The 22,346-nt window shown below is 36.8% G+C and overlaps 1 protein-coding gene across 3 annotated transcripts in view; it reads left to right on the top strand.

Annotated features, from left to right (window-relative positions):
* LOC132145160 (histone-lysine N-methyltransferase 2B-like) overlaps positions 1-22,346 on the top strand; it is a 31,481-nt gene that overhangs the window by 789 nt on the left and 8,346 nt on the right. For 2 of the 3 annotated variants that reach the window (XR_009434444.1, XM_059555946.1), the window contains exons 2-28: positions 2,011-2,077; positions 3,048-4,526; positions 4,817-5,004; positions 5,817-5,924; positions 6,006-6,162; positions 7,174-7,384; positions 7,542-7,594; positions 7,834-8,082; positions 8,221-8,312; positions 9,509-9,619; positions 16,292-16,405; positions 16,515-16,661; positions 16,811-16,903; positions 17,093-17,210; positions 17,591-17,704; positions 17,790-17,977; positions 18,088-18,186; positions 18,447-18,554; positions 18,712-18,788; positions 18,868-18,968; positions 19,040-19,122; positions 19,205-19,339; positions 19,565-19,723; positions 19,822-19,939; positions 20,026-20,104; positions 20,399-20,559; positions 21,996-22,151. Coding sequence is in view for 2 of the 3 variants with exons in the window: in XM_059555946.1 (XP_059411929.1) it covers positions 2,011-2,077; positions 3,048-4,526; positions 4,817-5,004; positions 5,817-5,924; positions 6,006-6,162; positions 7,174-7,384; positions 7,542-7,594; positions 7,834-8,082; positions 8,221-8,312; positions 9,509-9,619; positions 16,292-16,405; positions 16,515-16,661; positions 16,811-16,903; positions 17,093-17,210; positions 17,591-17,704; positions 17,790-17,977; positions 18,088-18,186; positions 18,447-18,554; positions 18,712-18,788; positions 18,868-18,968; positions 19,040-19,122; positions 19,205-19,339; positions 19,565-19,723; positions 19,822-19,939; positions 20,026-20,104; positions 20,399-20,559; positions 21,996-22,151 (4,765 nt within the window). In the remaining variant the exon portion in view is untranslated. The remainder of the gene's footprint in view (positions 1-2,010; positions 2,078-3,047; positions 4,527-4,816; positions 5,005-5,816; positions 5,925-6,005; positions 6,163-7,173; positions 7,385-7,541; positions 7,595-7,833; positions 8,083-8,220; positions 8,313-9,508; positions 9,620-16,291; positions 16,406-16,514; positions 16,662-16,810; positions 16,904-17,092; positions 17,211-17,590; positions 17,705-17,789; positions 17,978-18,087; positions 18,187-18,446; positions 18,555-18,711; positions 18,789-18,867; positions 18,969-19,039; positions 19,123-19,204; positions 19,340-19,564; positions 19,724-19,821; positions 19,940-20,025; positions 20,105-20,398; positions 20,560-21,995; positions 22,152-22,346) is intronic. The other variant, XM_059555947.1, reaches the window with a different exon arrangement.

Genomic DNA, 22,346 nt, shown 5'->3' on the forward strand with positions numbered 1-22,346 from the left:
TTTCTAAAAAATCCTACATTCGTCAGCTAACAGTGTTTACAGACAAGTTAATTGTTTCATAGTCAGCTTATTAATCAATCAAGGTGTGCTAGAAGTGTGGTTCAACTTAATTTTCATACAGTAAAACGTTTAGTATGATAAGAACTGCTTAATTTGAATTGCATGTACTTAACTGTCTGAGTGCTTTTTTTCCACTTTTAGTTCTGTTAAATAAGAGACTAACCAAGTAAAGCCTGACATATGAAATAATACTGTAAAAAGAAATCTATAAAAAGTTTGCATATGTTTTGTGTCATTTGATATGTCGGTTTTTTTATGGCTCATATTAGAAGAGGGAAAAAAAACTAGAAATTTGGTGCAGATGTTATTTACAGGGCAAAAAGTTAGATGGAATTGTGGTAGCTTGTAATTTAAATCAATGAAATTTTTAGATCCTTATAACTGACCACTGAGTTGTCAGTCAGTATCTTAGTAAGGTGATTTGTATATGCTTATATTTTTATGATCAAAGCTCTTTTCAAGCTCCATTTGTGTACAGTGCAATACAGTGATGATTTAGAGATGTACAAATGAACAATGCTCAAAAGACCAGGCTGTATATGTGATGCTTATGTTTTAACATAAAACATAACTAATCCATAACTATGGATAATAAAGTAAAAATTGCTCCTGTTCAGTAAATGTTATAATCTTGAAATGTTATTAACTATATAAAAAAATCAAAGCAAATTTATTATAACTTGAAGGTAGACAATTTTTGTATTATACTAAGACATTTTACAAAAAAAATATGAAATAAAAACTAGAGGGCAGGAGGCATGTAAAACACTTAGTACAACAGATTGTCTTTTTTTTTTTTTTTTTTGGTAGTGAGCAGCATCCCTGCTAGATTTTTTTTTTAATTTCAGGGTACGTTTTCAGAAATTCCCTTAGCTAATGCAGTGAAACCAAAGCACTGAAAGCTTGAATGCAGTCTGATTCAAAGCTGAACCAGCACAGCTCATGTTGAGCTTTGACATCACACACCTTCTAGACTGATGCAATCCGAATCTGTCCTTTTAATTCAGAGCTATCTGCAATCAGAGGACTTTCCAACATCATCCTTAACATAAAAAGGACAGTTGTGCTTTATGTGGATATGAAAAACTGGATTTTGGAAATCCATGAGCAGGTGTAAGTAGCATTGAATGGTTAATGGTTGGTGATGCTGACATGTATTGATGTTTTCAAGTGTGGACATTTTTTTTCCTGAGCTGCTTGAAAAAGACTGATAGATTAGATTATCTTGAAGACTTAAAGATTGAGTTTTTAATTTGTGTTGCATTTTGGAAATATCCTAATTTTTCTGATGTTATTAAGTTGTCACTACTTACCAGTTGATTCTCTGTTGCACTTGGGTGCCTTGGTAATCTTTTGTAAAATTATACAGTACATTTTAAAATGGTTTGTTTTGAGATTTGCCTGCTCTTATTTTCAGTTTGTTTTCAGTGCTTTTTTTTAAAGCAGCTTTTGAGTCATAAGTGAAATTTATTATGATAAAGCTGTAACTTTCAAAACTCAGAACCTCCTTCTCAGCTTATATTAATTTAGTACTGGGATGTGTGGTTTGTACTCTTTTGTGTCAGCATTTCTCACCACTCAGTCTTTTAAAGAAATGAAGCAGGGATCCCATGTTACATATTTTGTTGTTGTATGTGAAGCCTGGCCTATAAAAACTGATGCCTTTGTTTGATTATTTGTTCTGTATAATTCCAGTGTTATCAGTCAAGCAGGGGTTTTGTAGTCCTGCCATCTGTCATTGTACTCAGCACGGAGTAATATAATGGACTGCATACATTCATTGAACTACTATTGGAGCCAGTGCAGAGAAAGAGAAAATTTTGTAAACAATCAAAATGTCCTGTTCCAAATAATTTACATACATTTGATTTTAAATGAATAAAATCGACTAACGGTCTAGGTCTACATGTGGTTTTGTGGTGTTATATTTTATTTATCATTCTTTCTCAGGAGGGAGACTTCACAGGCTTTAGAGTGGATGGTCAATGGTCCACTAGTTCTGGACAAGGCTCATCAAGTGAGTGTTTCAGTTGTTTCCATGTCTAAGTATTTTGATGGTGTAAACCATTGGCCTCAAACTCAATCACTCTGCAGAGTTTAGCCCCAGTAAGCTCCAAATCACACCTGCTTGGAAGTTTCTAATGATCCTGAACAGCTTGATTAGCTGGATCACGTGTGTTTGATTAGGGTTGGAGCTAAATTGTGAAGAGCTCTAGGAATTGAGTTTGAGACCAATAGTGTAAACTTATAACAATAATTTGGTCTCAGTTGTCCTATGTGCTGTTTTTTATATTAAACTTGGTCATTCAAGCCAAAATGTATCCACTAGAGAAAAGTGTTTTTCTTGTATTCTGACTTTTAAGGTTTAATTAGTGGGACTTGCTCACACAGTCATGACTATTTTTATAGTACACAATGTCAGTTATTCTCTGATATTTGTGTTTTTCCTTATTTATTGGTTGATGTTGGCTGTTTGTCGGCTGATTGGCTATATAATTGTGCATTAATTTATGCATGTTTTTACATTAAGATTACCTACGCTTAATGTTTATCTTTAGTAACAGTATTATTTTAAACAACACTTAATTATGATCTTTAGCAGATTTTTAAATGAAAATATATTTTTTATACATGGTTTAATTCCTTAATTCTAGTTTTAGCTGCTTTATTTAAAATATAAAGAAATAATAAGTAAATGTATAATAACATTTTAACAAAAGAGTTTTTCATTAGAAATATCTAAATATCTAATGATATTTCATTAGAAATATCTAAATATCAAAATAATTATCTATTCATCGCTATTCGCCAAAGTTTGATATCGATGCATCCCTAATTGAGAATAATTAATTCAGTAAAAATATACATTTAGGGTTGTACTATGATTAATTATATAGTTTATGCTGTCTTGCCTCTTGCTCTTAATTATTGTGTTTATTAAAAATAAAGTTTTAATGTTTTTTTTTTTATATATCTCTCTTTTAAAGGCAAACCCCTTAAACTGGTATCCTCACAGGTGAAGCCACCTTTGGCGCCAAATCTAAAATCAACACTATTGAAAAAACCTGACATGAAAGGCAAAAGATTTTCCAGAACCGACCAAAAATCTGTGAGGCCTAAAATGGTTATTAAATTGGCATCCAAGAAGGTGACCAAAAAGTTAACGGAACAGTCACAAAGGCCATCTGTGGATAAAGATAAACAACTGAAAATGGGCAGCTCAAGTAAGAGAAATGGCAGGGTACTCGGGAACCAGAAAAAGGGAACAGCGGTCTCCTCAAACACAGAAAATCATGAAAATGTTGATAGGGCTTTTGAAGAGGAGGAGATCACCGGAAGGGCAAAGGAACATGGTTCCAGTGCAGTAGATAGACGGACGAGGCCGGGCAAATTAGTGTGGAGCTTAACACTGGTTAAAGGTAAAGAGCGAGCCTCCAGAGTTAGAGACACCCAAAACCAAAGAGCTTCAGCAGAATATGTTAAGACCCACAGGAACAAGACAGAGGTAATGACTGCTAGTGATCAGGAAGGTGCTGTGTCCTCAAAACCAATGGCCAAACAGAGAAGGGGCAGAAGGACAGACACAAACAAGGAGCCTCTAGAATCTCTCGGTGGAGATGCAGGACCTTCTTTTAGTGATAGTTTAAGTTCTTCCCAAAAGCAGCCTTTTGTTAGGCTACAAAGAAAGTTACTGCAACAGGAGGTGCGCCGCAAAGTACCTCACAGTCAAGGACAGGCCTCTAGCATGCCAAGAAAGAGACAGCGACTTGCTCTAGAGACAGACTCCACACACGTGCTGCAGCCGCTGGAAGGACAGGAACAGGCAGTTGGAGAGATTGAGAGATCCAAGCCTGGAAGCCAAGCTAAACAGTCTAAACACTCCGCTAGACCAATTGTTAGTGCTCGATCTTCCCGGGTCATCAAGGTCCCGAAGAGGTTCATGGATGATGAGCGCATGTCTGCGCTTCCAGAACGAGGTTCCCCAAAGAAGCCAGCTCTTACTGAGATCCCGGTGGTTCTCGAGAAACCGAATATTGAGCCCCAACCCCTTCATTCTGGAAGCAAGCCGAAGACTGCACAAGAACCGCTGATCCTAAACAACGATGAAAAGGTGCAATCTCAGGGCGTCAAACCCATTTTGAGTTCCTATAGGCTGTCTGGTGGTCCTCGCGGGAGGGGTAGGAGACTTGGCCAATCTGCAGACCACTATAAGATATACTGGAAATTGAAGAAGCTCACAGCATGCCTGACAAAACGAAGGATGGAGCGGATTGCCAGTGCAAGCTCCAAGCTAACAGAGGATGGTGCGATGGGAGGGATCCTTGATGTGGGAGGAAGAAAGTCTGATCTCAAATTGCAGGACATGTATTCTCCAGGAGTGGTGCCAAAAGTAACCATACATGTTGGGAAACTCTCTGATCAGATTCCGCTTGTATCTTTGGCAGAAGGCCCTGCTAAGGAAAACGGTAAGGCTTTTACTGTCATGATTGAGTATTATGCCACTAATAATACACAATTATTTGTAGACTACCTATTATGCAAGGAGTGCACCTCAAAGTGCTTTACAGTAAAGTTTAAAATGTAATAAAATACAATAAGTACTTTACATGCATGCAAATGCAATAATTCATATAACAAGATTAAAGATTAAATCAATGTTATTATGCCAATAAAGCAAACAACAACAAACCCACTCCAAATGTTTTGGTCTGTTCTTATTTCCTCCTCCTAATCCTGAGGTAATTTGTTCCTTCAGTAGAGACTACCAGCCTTGAAGGCACCACTGAAACAACTGCACAAAGTGCCCAGTTGATGGTGGAGCAAGGTGGAAACCCCCAGAGAATGAGTATTTCCAGGGCCAATAAGAGGATGTTCCACCTGCTAAAGAGAGCAAGAGTCCAACTGATTAAAATTGACCAACAGAAACAGCTCAAATCAGCTCAGGTCAGAATACAAACAGTGCTTTGTTGCATTTGTACAAATCACTATGTATTTGAAAAGTTCTGAAAGTATTCATAAGATGGGTTTTGTTTTCAAAGACTCATTTGAGGATCATTTAAAAGTTTGGTGTCAGTACAATTTATTTTTATTAAATTCAAAGGTTTTTTTTGTGTATTTTAGTGTATATTATTCCGCAAAGATGCATAAAATTGAGCAAAAGTGATCGTAAAAACATTTAGAATGTTACAAAGGATTTTTCTTTCAAATAAATGTTATTCATAAAAAAATCCTGACAAAAATGTATCACAGTTTTCACAAAAATAGTAAGTAGCAGAACTGTTTTCAACATTAAGAATAATAAAAACTAGGACTGGAGTAATTATACTGAAAATTCGTCAATCAAAGTGGCATCATAGGGAAAAAAAATGTAATTCTAAAATATATTCAAACAGAAAATGTGTAAATTGTAAAAATATTTTACCATATTACTGTAAAAAAAAAAACATTATTGATCCGCCTTGGTGAGCAACTTCTATATAAGATATTTATTTTAAGGTGTCTTTGTTACAGTTTAATTATACATTTAAGTTCTGAATAATATTAATTGACTAATTACTTACTGTACGGATTAGTTTAGGCTTACTTGCATGTGATTATGCATAATTAATTGATATTATAATAGTAAGTATATGTAACAGGGAAACCTTAAAATAAATTTTACGACACTGATAAACATATTAAGTCTTTTTTTTTATCTTTGTGAATGCCACAGTATTCTGTATAATTATACTTATGTTGGTGTTTATGCTCTGCAGATTCTGTCTAACTCTGTGAGAGTAAGAGATAGATCCGCAGGAGTCATGCAGAGAGGCAGAAAGAGGGGGAAGAGAGTAGTCCCAGTTAACCCAGAGGGAGCTCCACAGGTATGCTTCAATAAAAAATATTGCTCTGCAGCTTTTTTTAGTTGGATCATGAGTTACCGTTATGCCCTTTTAACTCCATAGGAGCAATTGATTGGTGGTCCACGTATAAAGCATGTGTGTCGAGCAGCAGCAGTCGCACTGGGACAACCACGTGCCATGGTTCCCGACGACATTCCCAGGCTCAGCGCCCTTCCTCTTCATGAGAGAGAGGGGATCACTGCTTCACCTGCCGAAGAGGGTACACACCTCTCCTTTCCTCATTCTGTCCGCATCCATTATAAGTGACAATTGCTCATGGAGACATCTGGGCTCTTTTGATCTGGAAATTGTATGTTTTGTTCATGTTAGTTACAGTGTTATTGTAATGTGTTCACACTGGGCTTGGAAACATAAAATGTATGATTTCCTTTTAAAGCTTTGTAAACTAATTGTAGAGAGGGTAGAATGATTAAAAAAATATATTCAATGTTAAAAATAACCAATGCAAAATGTTATAAATATAGATATTCTGTTATAAATATTTATACATTCCAGATAAAAATATTCTAAAATCTAAAAATATTTATTTTTTTATGTAATGTATAATTCCTAAAATATTCCTAAAAATTCCTCTTTTTGGGACCATTTTCTATATTTGCATTATTAATGCCCACTTGCGTAGTATGTTTAGTATTATTACTATTATTAGTAATTTAGTGTAATTGCATGCAATAATGTAATTCTTCATTAAACTATTTAACTTTAACTTGATATTGTGTGTAGCAGCAATGTTCTCGTACCTTTTTAAATATGTTGGCATGTAATGGCCAAAGGTGTTGTAATTTAAGTAAATGTGAAAATAAAATGATCCTGGAGTGTGTTGCATTCATAATGCATAACACATGCAAACTGCATTGTGGACTGTGTTTAAGATGCCTCCTAAGATTGTCTGAGGTTGTTTGGAGAGCTCACATAATGCACTACTGCACAAAAACATAAAAGTAAAAACACACAAATCCACATCTTTTTCCCTTAATTGAAAAATTAATTGGCAACATGTGATTGCAATTTAAAGTACACAATCATTATCTAATAATAATTGTGAAATGCTAAATTGTGCTATTGTATCTAGGTAATGTCTAGAAGGCAGTGTTCACTTTGTTTATTTCTAAACCCAGCTTTGACATGCCCAAAATACCCTTATTCTTACATTAGATGCTTTCTTTTGCCTCTCTCTCCTTCTTCCATCTGCCCCTTCTGGCTCTTCAAGATGTTGCATCTCACTCAGAAGCTGAGAGTGGAGAATCTGTTGAGCCGAAGCTGACAATTAGACGCAGGTACGAAAGCACAGCCCTTAGCTGTCGACTAAAACGCTGCTTGCGCTGCAAGGGCTGCAATCGGCTGGAGGACTGCGGGAGGTGTGTGTACTGTCTGGACAAGCCCAAATTTGGAGGACCCAACAAGAAACGACAGAGCTGTGTGTAAGTGATTGAATAGTGTCAATTAAATGGTAGCCAATGGAGTAAACCTTTCCCAGCTTTTAAAGGGGTCACAGCATACATTACTTTTTCCTTTTTTTTTAAGTGTTTTCAGTGTTTGATCCTTTTTTTGGACTTGTTGTTCTAATTTTTTTAACAGCCTAAAGAAGTGTGTGCTGATTGAGCAGAACAAAATGAAACGATTTAACAAAGGTATTCTACTTGTCTATTTAAAATTGATATAGTTCTTTTAGCAATTCATTATCAACCTTTCAGTTACTTGGGAATGCAAAATGTGAATACAGTGTATAAAGTGAATCAAATATATGTGATTTCAAATATTGCAGTTAAAACTACTGGGACCCACCAACATAAGCAGAAGTTGTTGTCTTGCCTTTTGGTTATGCGTGGAGATTGCATGCATTTTATTTGACCACCTCTCTTTGACGCAGTCCAGGTGAAGCGGCGCCGGCCATTAGTGGCCGATGGCATGAACAGCAGTGAGGAAGAAAACCAGGAGGAAGGGGGAGATGATGGAGGAGGACAGGCCCAGTTCAGCCCCACTAGGAGGCAACCCAGACGACAAGTCACTCCTCAGTCCTACAGAAAACTGCTGGGGTACGACTCCTCTGACACAGAGACACAGAGTGTCAGCTCTGAAAAGACAAAGGCCAGCGGGACCCAAAAGACTCAGTCAAGTGGTATGAATTTTATGTCAACACTTACAACTATATATACATTGGACAGCTCTATGTTTGTCTTTGAGTTGAGATATGTTGGCTTGATCATGTAAAACCAGTTTCTCTGAGACCAAACCAATACTTTGAACTAATTTCCAGAAATGGCTACTTCTGTAACTGCTCCAGAAGAGGCAGCAAAGCAGAAACGGCAAGGGCTTTACAAAGCTTTTTGGGCCCAACGCAGAAATAAGGTATAGTAACTCATTTCGATTTTGATAATCTCAAGATGGAAAAATGTCTGACAATTAATCAAGCTATAATCAATAATCAACTGATATATTTGGTCAAGAATGCATCAGTTTGGGGGAAAAAAGTCCGTTTTTTCTATTTTTTTTTAAGATCTGTGTTTGCTGGGGATTTTTGTAGGGCTGTACAATTTGTCCATAAATGTTGTAATAATAAAAACATTATGAATACAAAAATATATAATATACAAATTACAAATAATATAAGAATTTGTAATTGTAGTATTTCACTGTAAAATAAAATCATATTTTTTGCGGAATTGTTTTTTTTTTTACAGTATTTGAAAATGACAACTAACTTGTAAACTAATTACTGTTTTATGATGAAAATGATACTGTTTAATCCTTCATTTCCCCCCCACAAATAATTCCGAATTCCGGAGATTCAATTATAGTGTAATCCAATTCCTAAATCATCTCTGGAATGTCATCCTCTTAAACTTCTTCATTTGGCAACAATCCTGATTCATCTCATGTCTTTCTCCATTTAAAAAAAAAAAAAAAAAAGGCTTTTTACCCTGTTCCTAGATGCAGTTCTTCCTGTCTTTACACAACTACAGTATAACCATTTGTTCTAATCAGGTGTTACATAACATTTCTGGTATTAAATAAGTTTTTTCTTGACCTTAGCAAGAATAATTAAAATGTATATAAGCACATTGTTTTTTGTGGTTGCCACTGGTTACAGTTCTGATGGTGATGGAAATGCTTCCCTCTGCTGTCTGCCTTCTCATTTCTTCTCATGCTCTGTTTTGGTGATGGTCTTCCTCTTGCCCACTTTTTATCAAAACTTCTTCCTGCTTGTGTTGTGGTCCCACTATAATGCTGCTCCCCTCCATATACCCCCTATTCTTTTGGTTCTTTTGACATTCACACAGGAGCCACTTGAACCATCATCATCCTGGGACCCACCAGTACCACCCCACCATCCCTTCATCCCCACAGGAAGTCCCTCTTTCAAGCCTGGGCGCAGGCTGCAGTTGCGGCTGGAAAGGCTTCCAGCCAGTGTTGTACAAGCAGGCCATTTGGGATTAGCAGTCCTGCTTACTGAATGCGACAGCACAAACTCACAGAAAGTGATGTGTGAAGTGGTGAAAGAGGAGCAAGCTTTTACTCATTGCTCCTCTCTTGCTCATTCTCAGACTTCGGTGGAGCACACTCCGTCCAGTGTCCTGACTCCACAGGTCAATGGCTCCACCCAGAGGGGCAAGCTGTCACAGGGGACAATGAACAAGATTCGTGTGGACTTCAAGGTCAGCACTGAGATTTCAATGACTTTTCTATAAAACCAGAAGCTTAGTTTTTTGGGTGTTGTGGTTAAGTTTTGATTATTCATCCAAAACACATGAAGTTTGAATTAATAGAATTCAGTTAGGACCTTATTAGCTGTTAAAAGTTGTGAATGCTTACGATTCTTCTTATTTTTTTAGATTTAAAATGTTGTAATTTTAATTGTTTTTGAAAAAAGTATTTTATGCTCCCCAAGGCTGTAATTATTTGATTAAAAATCTAGTAGAAGCAGAGGCACAGCTCAAAACTTTGAAATGATAATGGCAGGAGGACGATTTAATGTTAATAAAATTCACATTTCAGTTCATGTCTCAATATGTGTATTTTTTTGTTTGTAATTTCGCAGCTGTAATAACATAACCTGTTTATGAACTTGAAAAGCGCAGATTTTCTATTGCGAATGTGATGAATCTGCTGATGTAATTTCAACTGCTAGGTGATCGAGAAGGGGAGAGGGAGGCCGGGGGAGAGCTGAGCTCTCGCGCCTCCGTTGGTAAAAAAAAAAAATTAGCCAGTCAGCATCAAGTGTTCACTTTCAGCGCTAAGGAGTGTTGAGAAAAGAAACCTTGCAAGGGAGGCTAGCCTTTCTTCTGGTATATCAACCAATCATCATAGAGACATAAATTATGTGATATATATTAGTTTGAACTTCTCCCGCTGCGCTGATAATGTGCCAAGTACATATGATGAGTAGCGATATTGAATATTTGATCACCAACAGATTTACTAAGCTGTCATTCAGACAGTGTGTATATATAAAATAAAGGGAGAACACGCCTAAGCTGGATATAGGCTAACGTTACAGCAATCGGCTCTTTTAACACAAATTTGAAGGGATGGATGTTTGCTTCAAGTGATAGGCCAGGTAAGTGAAATTATATTATCTTGCTGTGTGTGTGCCGTTTTCTGACTAAAAGCAACCAAAAAAATCATTTTAAATTGGTTAAGCAATAGCAAATAATAATAATAATCGGCTTGGATCCCCAGACCAATACAATTAGTGTGCCTCCCAGTGTTAATTTATCTTGAGACGAAATAGTCTGTTTACGTCTTTTATAGTTTTAGTTGACAAAGTCATTGCATTTTTGTCAACTTTTAGTCTTTACTTTGTCAAGCTGCAGTTACCAGTATTTATTTTGGTAGTTATTTTCTGTCTTCAAACAGATTTGTCTTTAGACCAATCCGATTAAGCTTATGATAAATTTGAATCAAGGATTGAATTTGGAAAAACTTGAATAAACTAGGACAGTTTTCATTTTTGGGTGAACTATCCCTTTAACAGTAGTGAAAATGGAGCAACTTATAAAAATTATAGTTGTTCATATATATTTAATATATAATTTATAAGTTTTGAAGAAAATATTTCATACAGTAGGTTTACTGAAAATATTTAAAATCTTTTGTTCATTAACATTATAATGACACTGATAGGTAGGAATGTTGAATGCAAAAGATTTATAATGCTAGAAACAATTAACGTTAATGATATTGCTATTTTAGATTTGGGCCGTTTACAGTGGTTTGATTTGACAGCAAATTTAATCTGTGAGAAACGTTTCAGATCGTCTAGGGACTTTAGGCACGCACAGCATACAAATGTCATTACTAAATAATATTATTTTTACGAACTACATATAGTAAATGAAGTAAAACAATTACTTTCGGTGTTTTCCTTGTTAAAACAAACTTCCCCGTCTGCTCGCTTCGAGTGAAAGAAAATATCTCTCTGAGAAAAGTGTAGGAGCGCATATTAATGTCGCTATAAATCAATATGATGTTATAAAATAGATATTTTAAATGAGGTAAAACCATAAACGCTTACTTCTGGTCTTTCCTGTTTCTAAATTAACCCGCGTCTGCGCCAGGGTCTGCGCTGCACATTAGTTCAAATCTGTGAGGAACGGTTAGGCTGGTTTAGGCTCGCACAGCATTTAAAAATCATCATAAAGTAAAATCATCTTATAAAATACATGTAAACAAGGTAAAACACTTACTTATGGTGTTTTCCTTTGATAAAACCAAATTCACCATCTTCTCCCCATCGTGAGTGAAAGAAAATATCTCGCTTGAGAAAAAGTTTTGGAGAGAACAGAACATAAATATCGCTATAAATCAATATAATGTTATTAAACACATATTTTAAATGAGATAAAAACACTTACTTTTAGAATCCCCTTATAGAAAATAAATGACGTCCTCGTCTGTCCCGCTTCGCGAGCGAAAAGAAATGTCGTTGAGAAAAGTTTATGCGCGCACAGAAAATAAATGTCGTTATAAAACGATATGATATTACAAAACCCATTTTATGAGTAAGATTATACACTTTATTTCACCGTATTCCGTCCTCATACGAGCCGCGTCGTGAGCAAAGTATATGGCGTCTAAAAAATATTTCAGATGGGTCAGTCGCGCGCACACGAGCAAATGTCCCGGATGTGACTATTAACACTCAACAGTGTTAATAAAGGTAACTCTGCATATTTAAACCGCCAGAGGGGGCTGTTTACACTAGCTAGTGTTAATCCTCTAAAATTCAACACCACAACTTTAACACTTTACTCTAAAAGTCCCCAACACTAGGATTTTTACACTAGATAATTTGCTGTGTAAATCTATACATAAAAGGAATTAGGGATGCAACGATACCATTTTTTCAGAACCAATCCAATACCGAAAATTCTGAGTATCTGCCGATACCGATCCAATCTGATACCAGCACGGTTTTTTTAATCAATGTAGAATTTCTATACTTCTGTGTTGACCTGATCATCACTCTTTTGTGTTAATCACAATGTACTACATATAAACAACTTTAAAATTTTAGTTTTATAAACAACTTTACAATTTTATTTTTATAAAGAACTTTACAATTATAATGAAAAATAACAAATGAAAAAATATACAATCATAATCTGACAAAAATGCTATTATAAACTAGGTTAGTTGATAATTCAGCAGCAAAAGATACTCTAGATTCTAGAAAAATCATGGTTACACACATATATATATATATATATATATTAGGGGTGGTATGGTTCAACTTTTTCACGATTCGGTTTGTTTCACGGTTTTAGAGTCACGGTTTTAGGTACAGTTCGGTATGTGCTATGTTTATGGAAAAACTATACTTTGTAATAAAAAAAAGAAGAATATTCTATCCAACTACAAGCAGCAGCACATAAATACAATAGAGTAAAGATACAAACAATAAACAGTTATTTTCAGTTTTTTTTTTTTTTTTTTTTTTTTTTTTGGCTGGTCTAGCATAAGTTTTTAGGTACAGAAATTGAATAAAGTAATCAAATGTAAAACAGCATTGCATATTAGACTATATAAATTAAAGATAATTCTTTATTAAAGTTATAAAAGATTTTTAATCAAGAGCAGTGAGTGATTCTTTGTTGTTGCTGTTTCTATTAATATAAAGACTTTCACTTTAAGAGAATACACTGATACAGTGGCCTGCGTTCAGCCGGCTAAATCAGCTGAATTTTATTTTTTTTTCTCATCTGTGCGCGCACGCTTTCAGCACCCGGATGATGACAGAATAAATGACTGCTCATATTCCAGCATAAATCATTTACATTGATCAAGAGTGAACGGTTTGTCCAGGTTTTTTTTCCCTCATCGCTATTGTTGTAATGTCTGGGAATCCAGAATGCGCATCCATCAACAGAAACATATATTAACTGCTATTTATAGCAAACCATATTACAGATGCTTTGGATTTAAGTTGAACCGCGGTCCCAGCGCGTACCGAACCGTTTGTGGTGAACTGAATGGTACATTTTTTTTTCAGCGAACCGTGCCACCCCTAATAAATATATATAATATATATATATATATATATATATATATATATATATTTTTTTTTTTAAATAAAATCTTGTGAAATTTTATTTACAAATAAAAGTGAATAAATCTAAAATCTGGTAAAATGTTACACATTGCTCTTTGTATAGTTGTAAAATACATTCATGAAAAACAAGTATATACATTTATATCGTGTTCATCTTCAGTTCTCTCTCCACAGTAGTTCAGTCATTGTACTGTTTGAGTAAATGAATTACTCCGGGATATTGAGGGGGGAGTGCGACACAAAACATAGCCTATATATGCTGAGTTTCACATTTTTTGTGACAGGCTTAATTTGTTTAATGAAAGGAAACTCAAAAAGACAAAGCGACATTCTATTTGTTTTTTTTACAAAAGCACAATGTTTTGCTTTCATTGTGAGTGTACACAAATAAAAGCAGCGATGCATTATTAATAAGACAATAAGTGTTTAAAGTTGATTCTGCTGGTATAAGGAAACAGTTGGCGATATTTTAATTATTTCTGTTATTATTTCATTATTACAGTTGAATTATTCATATTTAAGAAATTTGAAATTAATTGACAATAGATTAAAAAATAAATGTGTAAAATAAATGTACTTATACCTTAGATGACAAAGTATTTTTCACAAATAAATATTGAATAAAAATATAATTAAAAGGAAGTAAACACTGTAATTAACACGGCACTCAGTATTCTGGGAAGTTTGTGTGTGTTGGGAATCACATTTTTCAAATAAAACCAAGGTAACACTCATTTTACAGCACACAGTGAAAATGACATAAATATGACTGTGGGCAAATGCATAAAGTGCAGCATAATTTGAAATCACGTTTAAAGTTTAAAGCATTCAATTAACACGAGCCGACCGTCACACAGAGAACACGCGATCATGCTGGATAAAAACAAACAGTTCACAAGGTCTCGCAGCTGGATTCGACTAAGTTTGCAAGGTTTGTGAAATTAAATATTCATTAGTCATTCAAAGATTTGTTTAAATGAAATAAATGCATATTTGTTTAATGCTGATGGCAAATGAGAAAGTATTCTAATGTTTGCCTTTCTATTACTAATATTATAAATGCAAATATGGGCATTTTTTTCCTCTGGTGATTTGTATTTGATGTCATCGAAGGCTACTTAGCATGTCCCAAAATTTAAAGCACCGGCACATGTAAACCATTATGGATTAGATAACATCTCACGTAAACAGTCCACTGAATCTTTCAATCTGAATTAATTTAATCGAAATGACAAAAAAGTGTACATGTAAACGTGGCTAGTGCCAGTCACCAGTTGCCGGGTACAGCTTTTACGAATTATAACAATGCAATGAAGTGAATACAACAGTCAGTTTTAGAAGAGAATCGCTGTTTCTGACAAAAGCGAATGAAATAATATTTTCCAAAGACAAGATCATCGTGATCAGCTGTTCTATCGTAAGCGACAAGAGCGAATCAAATAATAGGATACAAATGGACTGATAAGGTCGGAGCAGTGATGGCCAGCTTGTCCCTTGACACAGTTCTAATAAGAAGATTTTGCTGCTTCATTTCGGGAGATTTAACTTTTCATAACCCAAGAATGTGGCGATACATTCCGGGGTTACGCCGCCTAAACAGTGCAGCGAAGTATACAGGTGCTTCTCAATAAATTAGAATGTCAAAGAAAGTTAATTTATTTCAGTAATTCAACTCAAATTGTGGAACTCGTGTATTTAATAAATTCAATGCACACAGACTGAAGTAGTCTAAGTCTTTGGTTCTTTTAATTGTGATGATTTTGGCTCACATTTAACAAAAACCCACCAATTCATTATCTCAACAAACTAGAATATGGTGACATGCCAATCTTCTAATCAACTCAAAACACCTGCAAAGGTTTCCTGAGCCTTCAAAATGGTCTCTGACAATCATTGACACCCCTTCACAAGGAGTGTAAGTCACAAAAATTAATTGCCAATAAGCTGGCTGTTCACAGAGTGCTGTATCCAAGCATGTTAACAGAAGGTTGAGTGGAACAAAAAAGTGTGGAAGAAAAAGATTGCTCAACCATCCGAGGATACCGCAGCCTTATGAGGATTGTCAAGCAAAATCGATTCAAGAATTTTAGAGAAATTCACAAGGATTGCACTGAGGCTGGGGTCAAGGCATCAAGAGCCGCCACACATAGAAGTGTCAAGGAATTTGGCCACAGTTGTATTCCTCTTGTTAAACCACTCCTGTACCACAGACAACGTCAGAGGCATCTTACCTGGGCTAAGGAGAAGAAGAAAATGGACTGTTGCCATTGGTCCAAAGTCCTTTTTTCAGATGAGAGCAAGTCTTGTATTTCATTTGGAAACCAAGGTCCTAGAGTCTGGTGGAAGGGTGGAGAAGCTCATAGTCCAAGTTGCTTGAAGTCCCGTGTTAAATTTCTACACTCTGTGATGATTTGGGGTGCAATGTCATCTGCCGGTGTTGGTCCATTGTGTTTTTTGAAAACCAAAGTCACTGCACCCATTTTACCAATAAATCTTGGAGCACTTCATGCTTCCTTCTGCTAAAAACTTTTTGAACGTGCTGATTTCATTTTCCAGCAGGATTTGGACAGTGAGCAATGGACTTTCATAATAATAATAAAAAAAAAAAGTGTTAGCATGTGATGAAATAATTGTCAGCGTTAATCAATTAATGTGTTAATTGGCCAGCCCTAATATATATTTCTATATAATATATATATTTAAAAATTGTCAAAACAAACTTTTATCTTTCTTTATTTTTTTTATTTTAACAAAATGTATTTGTTACTCTATGCAGGAAGACTGTCACATCCAGAATGTGTGGTTGATGGGAGGATTGAGTATTCTCACTTCAGTCCCCATCATGCCCCAGTTTGTGTGTCTGCTCTGTGCCAGCAAAGGCCAGCATGATGTAAGATCCAGCTCCCTACAGCATGTCAATGGTCATGTCCATTTTCATTTTATGCTCAAGAAAAAGTTTATCCTTATTTAATTTTGAGATGAATTGTTTTCTTTCCCAGATGATCTACTGTCAGATGTGCTGTGAGCCTTTTCACCATTTCTGCCTGCCACCGGATGACCGTCCAAAGGAGGAGAACAAGGAGAACTGGTGCTGCAGACGCTGCAAGTTCTGCCATGTTTGTGGCCGCAAGAGCAAGCAAGCAAAGGTGCTTTACACTTTTAAATTTAGTACTAATATAGAATAGTTATGGAAGCAGACCTACTGTTTTTTATTTGCAGAAGATATATTGTAAACGAAAGAGCCATGCAATTGTATATATGTTTGACAGCAGATGTTCTGTGCTTCCCCATTTAGCCAGTTTTGCAGTGCAAGAGATGCATGTACTGCTACCATCCATCCTGTTTAGGACCCACATATCCCAAACCTGTCAAAATGAACTCCTCATGGGTGAGTTATTTCCTTCCCACAGGTGCGACATGTCCAAAATGCATAGTTTTAACTCTCTCCTAGTTTGTCACACAATTCAGTTTGAATTAAATTTACAATGAGAATAATAAATTCAATAAGTTTTTGTAGTGTTTTTTTTTTTACGCATGTTATTGGTCCATCAATAAAGTTGGCTCTGTTTCTTTGTAGATTTGTATGCTGTGTATTAGGTGTAAGAGCTGTGGTGTGACACCTGGGAAGTCCTCGGACACGTCCTGGAACCATGAGCTGGAACTCTGCCCTGACTGTAGCAAACTTCATAGCAAAGGTTTGACAATGCAAACATATTGTCAGATTGTTTTTAATTATATAAAATTAAATTATGTTATTTCTTTATATATATTTTATCAGCCATTACTCAAGTCTTCAGTGACTCATAATGGAATAAATTATATTTTTAAGTATATTAAAATAGAAAACAGTTATTTTAAATTACAGTAATATTTCATAAAATTACTTTTTTTCTGTATTAAATATATATATATAAAATCTATATGGCATTAAATTATAAACAATCAATCTTTTATATATTTGTATGTATATAGTATACTATTATAGTTGCAAATTATATTAAAATTTGATAGTAATGACCTCAGTTACTCTAAAAATCCTTATGTCTAATTTGGCATTGTTGTAATTTGTTTTCAGGAAACTTCTGTACTGTGTGTCTGAAGTGCTACGAGGAACATGAGTTTGACAGCAGCATGATGCAGTGTGCCCGATGTGCCCACTGGGTCCATCCCAAGTGTGAGGGGCTCACAGGTAGGATGTGTCCATTTTCAGTGCCTCACTGATGCCACTCATAGTACTTTGTCTTGTATTTCCATCCTACCTTTTACTTTTTCAGATGATCTGTATGAGATCCTGTGTCGTCTGCGGGGGAAGAGTCTGGTGTTCTCCTGTGCTCCCTGCAGTAAGAGATTCCGTAGCGGTTGGCAGGACGTTGTTCAGGAAGTTTTGAGGAGCGGTCTGGAAAAGATCATGAATGGATTGAAGAGTTCTCCGACCATCAGTCACCTCCTCATGTGTGCAGAGGTGACGTTTTCAGCTGCCTGTTTGCTAACAATGTCCCCTTGAAGCCAAACAATTTATTGGTTCATACTATTGCAGTGAGAATCAGATGTGCTTTCTGTATATCTCAACAGTGTGAGGTGTGTCCAGATTTTGAGCTTGTAAAGGAGCAGTCAGGGTGTTGTCTGCATCCTGTAGAGCAGAAGCTGGAGAGTGGCCTGTACACTTCACTGGTGAGATTGCTTATACATGTGAAACTAGTTATGACTTGATTTAATTTAGTTATGACAACAGAAAAACTAAAGGATTCTATGGAAACTAACATTACCATATCCCTAATACTCTATTGTTTATATTAAATCCAAAGCTATTGGAGAACTATTGAATTTCTCAGTTTATTAATATATTTAAGTCTGAAATCACAGTTGAGAGATTGGGCATCAGTTAAATGTGTATAAAACAGTAACTAAAACAGTTTACGCTGGTCTTTCAGAAAGCGTTTCACGAGGATGTGGCGGCAGTGATGGTGGAAAGGCTGAGAAAAGAATATCTTTTAGAGGAGCAAAGGCCCACCGGTCAAGCCAAACTGTATTATATTAAGGTAATTTGTTTTTCCTGTTAGCCTGCAATAGCTGCTGATGTTCAGCTATTTTTGAGCCTTTTAATGCAATGCATATTGTATGAGTGATAATTACAGTCTGTAGTTCATCTTGGTGCATATTTAGCTCTTTTTAAATGCCTTTGCGTTGTCCTTGCAGTTAGTAGAACAAGTATTTAGCTGGTTTAACAGTCAGGACCCCAAAATGTGGAACTGTCATATGCAAGAATATCCAAGGTAGGAAACCTAATGTTTCTTATTTGAATATGCTACATGCATTCAAAGTTTGTGTTGTTAAGATTCTTTTGTTTCATAGCGGTATGCTCCCTGACGCCATAATTCCCCCCAGCGATGAACACAGTTATGCACAATGGCTCAAAGAGCAGGATCCAGAAAACCCTCATTCGAAATCTCAAGGTAAGTGCAGTGTATCTCATGCTATACTCTTGTTTGTATCGTTTGTTAATTTTTTTTCTCATGAACCACAGATCTGCAGAATGTGAACTCTCAGTTCTTCACGGATGAAAGACAGTGCTCCCTCTGCCAGCAACATGGAGATGCCAAACCGAATGTAGGTGAAGCCTTTACCAGTTCTGTGTTCAGAGATGAGTCATGTTGTCCTCACTTGAGTTGTATTGTCTTTGTACGTGTAGGATGCTGGTAGGCTGCTGTATATTGGACAGAATGAATGGGCTCATGTGAACTGCTGCATGTGGTCGGCAGAGGTGAAGGATGTCAAAGGAGCTTTGCTGCATGTCCACAGTGCTGTCACCAGGGGCCGCCTCATGGTTGGTATAAACTGATGCAGAGTATTGTCATTTAGATAAAAACTGAACGAAAATCTAAAACGGAAAATAACTAAATAAAATTAATAAATATTTTAAGCCCAGTTCAGGGGTTCCATAGCCATAATAACTTGTAGGTTGTATATTGTGCAGTCTTTTTTTAATCTTAATTAATAGAATATTAAATGCTGTAGTGAAATAAATGTATTAATTTGACATTTTTGCCAGCGTTGTGAGCATTGTGGCCAAACAGGGGCGACTGTGGGCTGTTGTCTTACCTCGTGTCAGAGTAACTACCACTTCATGTGTGCTCGTGCCAGCAGCTGCGTCTTCCAGTGTGATAAGAAAGTGTACTGTTACAAACATCGTGACCTCATAAACACTAAGGTGTGTATGTTTGAGCAAACTCAGAAGAAAACCGATATGTTTTACAGTTACTGTATAATTGAAGTGTGAAGAATGTAAACAAGCTTTTCTTTTTGTAGATTGAACAAGGCAATGGGTTTGAAGTTCTCAGAAGGGTCTATGTAGATTTTGATGGAATTAGTCTGCGTAGGAAGTTTCTAACAGGCTTGGAGCCAGAGTCTGTAAATGTGATGATTGGTGAGTAAACAGGTGATGTTTTTTGTTCTGGTGGTGCATTAAAAATAAGAGAAAAGTTTAACAAGTTTTATTATGTATCGATGCAGGGTCTCTACATGTACAAAAACTTGGTGTTCTGACGGAGCTGTCTGCAAATTCTGGAAAATTGTATCCAGTTGGTTACCAGTGAGTAATATGAAGTTTAAAGCCACTCAGCTTTCACTTGATTATTAATTAATTAATATGGTGTTGTCTTTAATCAGTTATCAAAGCATCATCCACATTTTTTTGTAATTATATTTATTGTCCAAGGAAATAATAATAATAAAAAAGGCATCTTGTTCCTCTGAAATCAAGGTAAAAATACATTTAGCAGAACTGTGAATAATAAACTAGCATCAGTTTCAGATGACATTAGTTCCTATTTAATTATGAATTATGAGGAGCCATAGTTGTTCATATAATTTGATGTGGTTTCAGATGTTCTAGATGGTATTGGAGCACCGTTGACCCTCGCAGGAGATGCCAGTACACTTGTAAAGTGACAGAGGTGCGACCATCAACACGGTGCAGAGCTCCTAGCTCCATGGTGGATCAGGGAGAAAATCACACAATTGTTCACAGTCCAAAAGCTCACAATGGTGTGTATGTGCATATATAACTGTCTTTATTCATGCATTTTAAAATATGTTTATGCGTTTAATTTTTCAAAAGTTTTTTTTATTTTTTTCATTCAGACTAGGGCTGCACGATATTGGGAAAAAATGACATTGCGATATTTTATTTTTCTGCGATATATATTGCGATATTTTTTCTTACAAACAAAAATGGGGTGAGCACACTTACATTCTCATTTTAAATGATTTAAACATCGACACCATCGTGTCAATTGATTAATATGCGGGAGGGAGAGAGAGCAAGACAGCGCTCGTGTTGTTTGAAAACGGCTCGCTCTCTCTCGGTCTCTCTTTCTCTCTCTCTCTCAATTCAATTCATATTGCTTTATTGGCATGACATACAAAGGTACATATTGCCAAAGCATTGTACATAGCAGAATAGAAACAAGCAAAACAAAAATACATATATATTCATAAGAAAAAAAAATTACATGCAAAATAAATCCATATACATTTCTATAAACATTGATGGTACTTCTAATGTACTCTCTGTCTGTCTCTCTCGCGCGTGCTCTCTCTCCCTGTCTCTCTCGCGCGCGCTCTCTCTTTGTCTCTCTCTGTCTCTCTCGCGCGCTTTCTCGCTCTCTCTCTCCCTGTCTCTCTCTGTCTCTCTCGCGCGCTTTCTCTCTCTCTGTCTCTCTCTCTGTCTCTCTCTCTCCCTGTCTCTCTCTCTGTCTCTCTCGCGCGCTCTCTCTCTCCCTGTCTCTCTCGCGCGCTTTCTGTCTCTCCCCCGCGCTCTCTCTCTCCCTGTCTCTCTCTGTCTCTCTCGCGCGCTCTCTCTCTCTCTGTCTCTCTCGCGCGCGCGCTCTCTCTCTCTCTGTCTCTCTCGCGCGCTCTCTCTCTCTCTGTCTCTTTTGCGTGCTCTCTCTCTCTCTCTCTCTCGCGCGCTTTCTCTCTCTCTGTCTCTCTCGCGCGCGCTCTCTCTCTCTGTCTCTCTCGCGCGCGCTCTCTCTCTCTGTCTCTCTCGCGCGCGCTCTCTCTCTCTGTCTCTCTCGCGCGCGCTCTCTCTCTCTGTCTCTCTCGCGCACTTTCTCTCTCTCTGTCTCTCTCACGCGCTCTCCCTCTCTCTCTCTCGCTCTCTCTGTCTCTCTCGCGCGCTCTCTCTGTCTCTCTCGCGCTCCCTCTCTCTCTGCCCTGTTAAACTTGCATGTGGTTTTCAGTCCTGTCAATTATAAATTTTCACTCTATGATGGTTAAGCTGTGCAATTAATCCGCGAATCACATTCGTCAAGGGCAGGGGAGTAGCTGGCCCGTACAGTTAATGAATAACGGATCAACTACGACAGCCTACATCGCACATCCTGCGATGTGACTATCGTGGATTCGTACATCGCGATATCGATGCTTAAACAACACATCGTGCAGCCCTAATTCAGACTACTCATATCTCTGTCTTATAGATGAGGATGGCACAGATAGCGAGTCCTTGTCACCTGAGCTGCCCCCCAGCACCCCCTCCAAGGCCAAACAAGACTCGGGGGCCGGAGGCAAGACTCCTGGCTATCCACACAGCAGGAGACCAGCAGGGGGACTGTCCAGACCGTTACCTTCCCCAGGTAAGATCTTTACATCAGTTTGAAGTTATGCTTATTTCCCAAACAAATAAATCAAATTAGATCAAATTTTAATGCGATTCAGGGGATCAATAAGCCAATTGTCATTTACTCACCTTCATGTAGGGCCCTGTGATTTCCGCGATGCAGAAAACGCGGACGGAATCGCGAAATACATAAAAACGGAATTTAGAGTTT

The sequence above is a fragment of the Carassius carassius genome, chromosome 8, assembly GCF_963082965.1.
Source record: "Carassius carassius chromosome 8, fCarCar2.1, whole genome shotgun sequence".
NCBI lineage: Eukaryota > Metazoa > Chordata > Actinopteri > Cypriniformes > Cyprinidae > Carassius > Carassius carassius.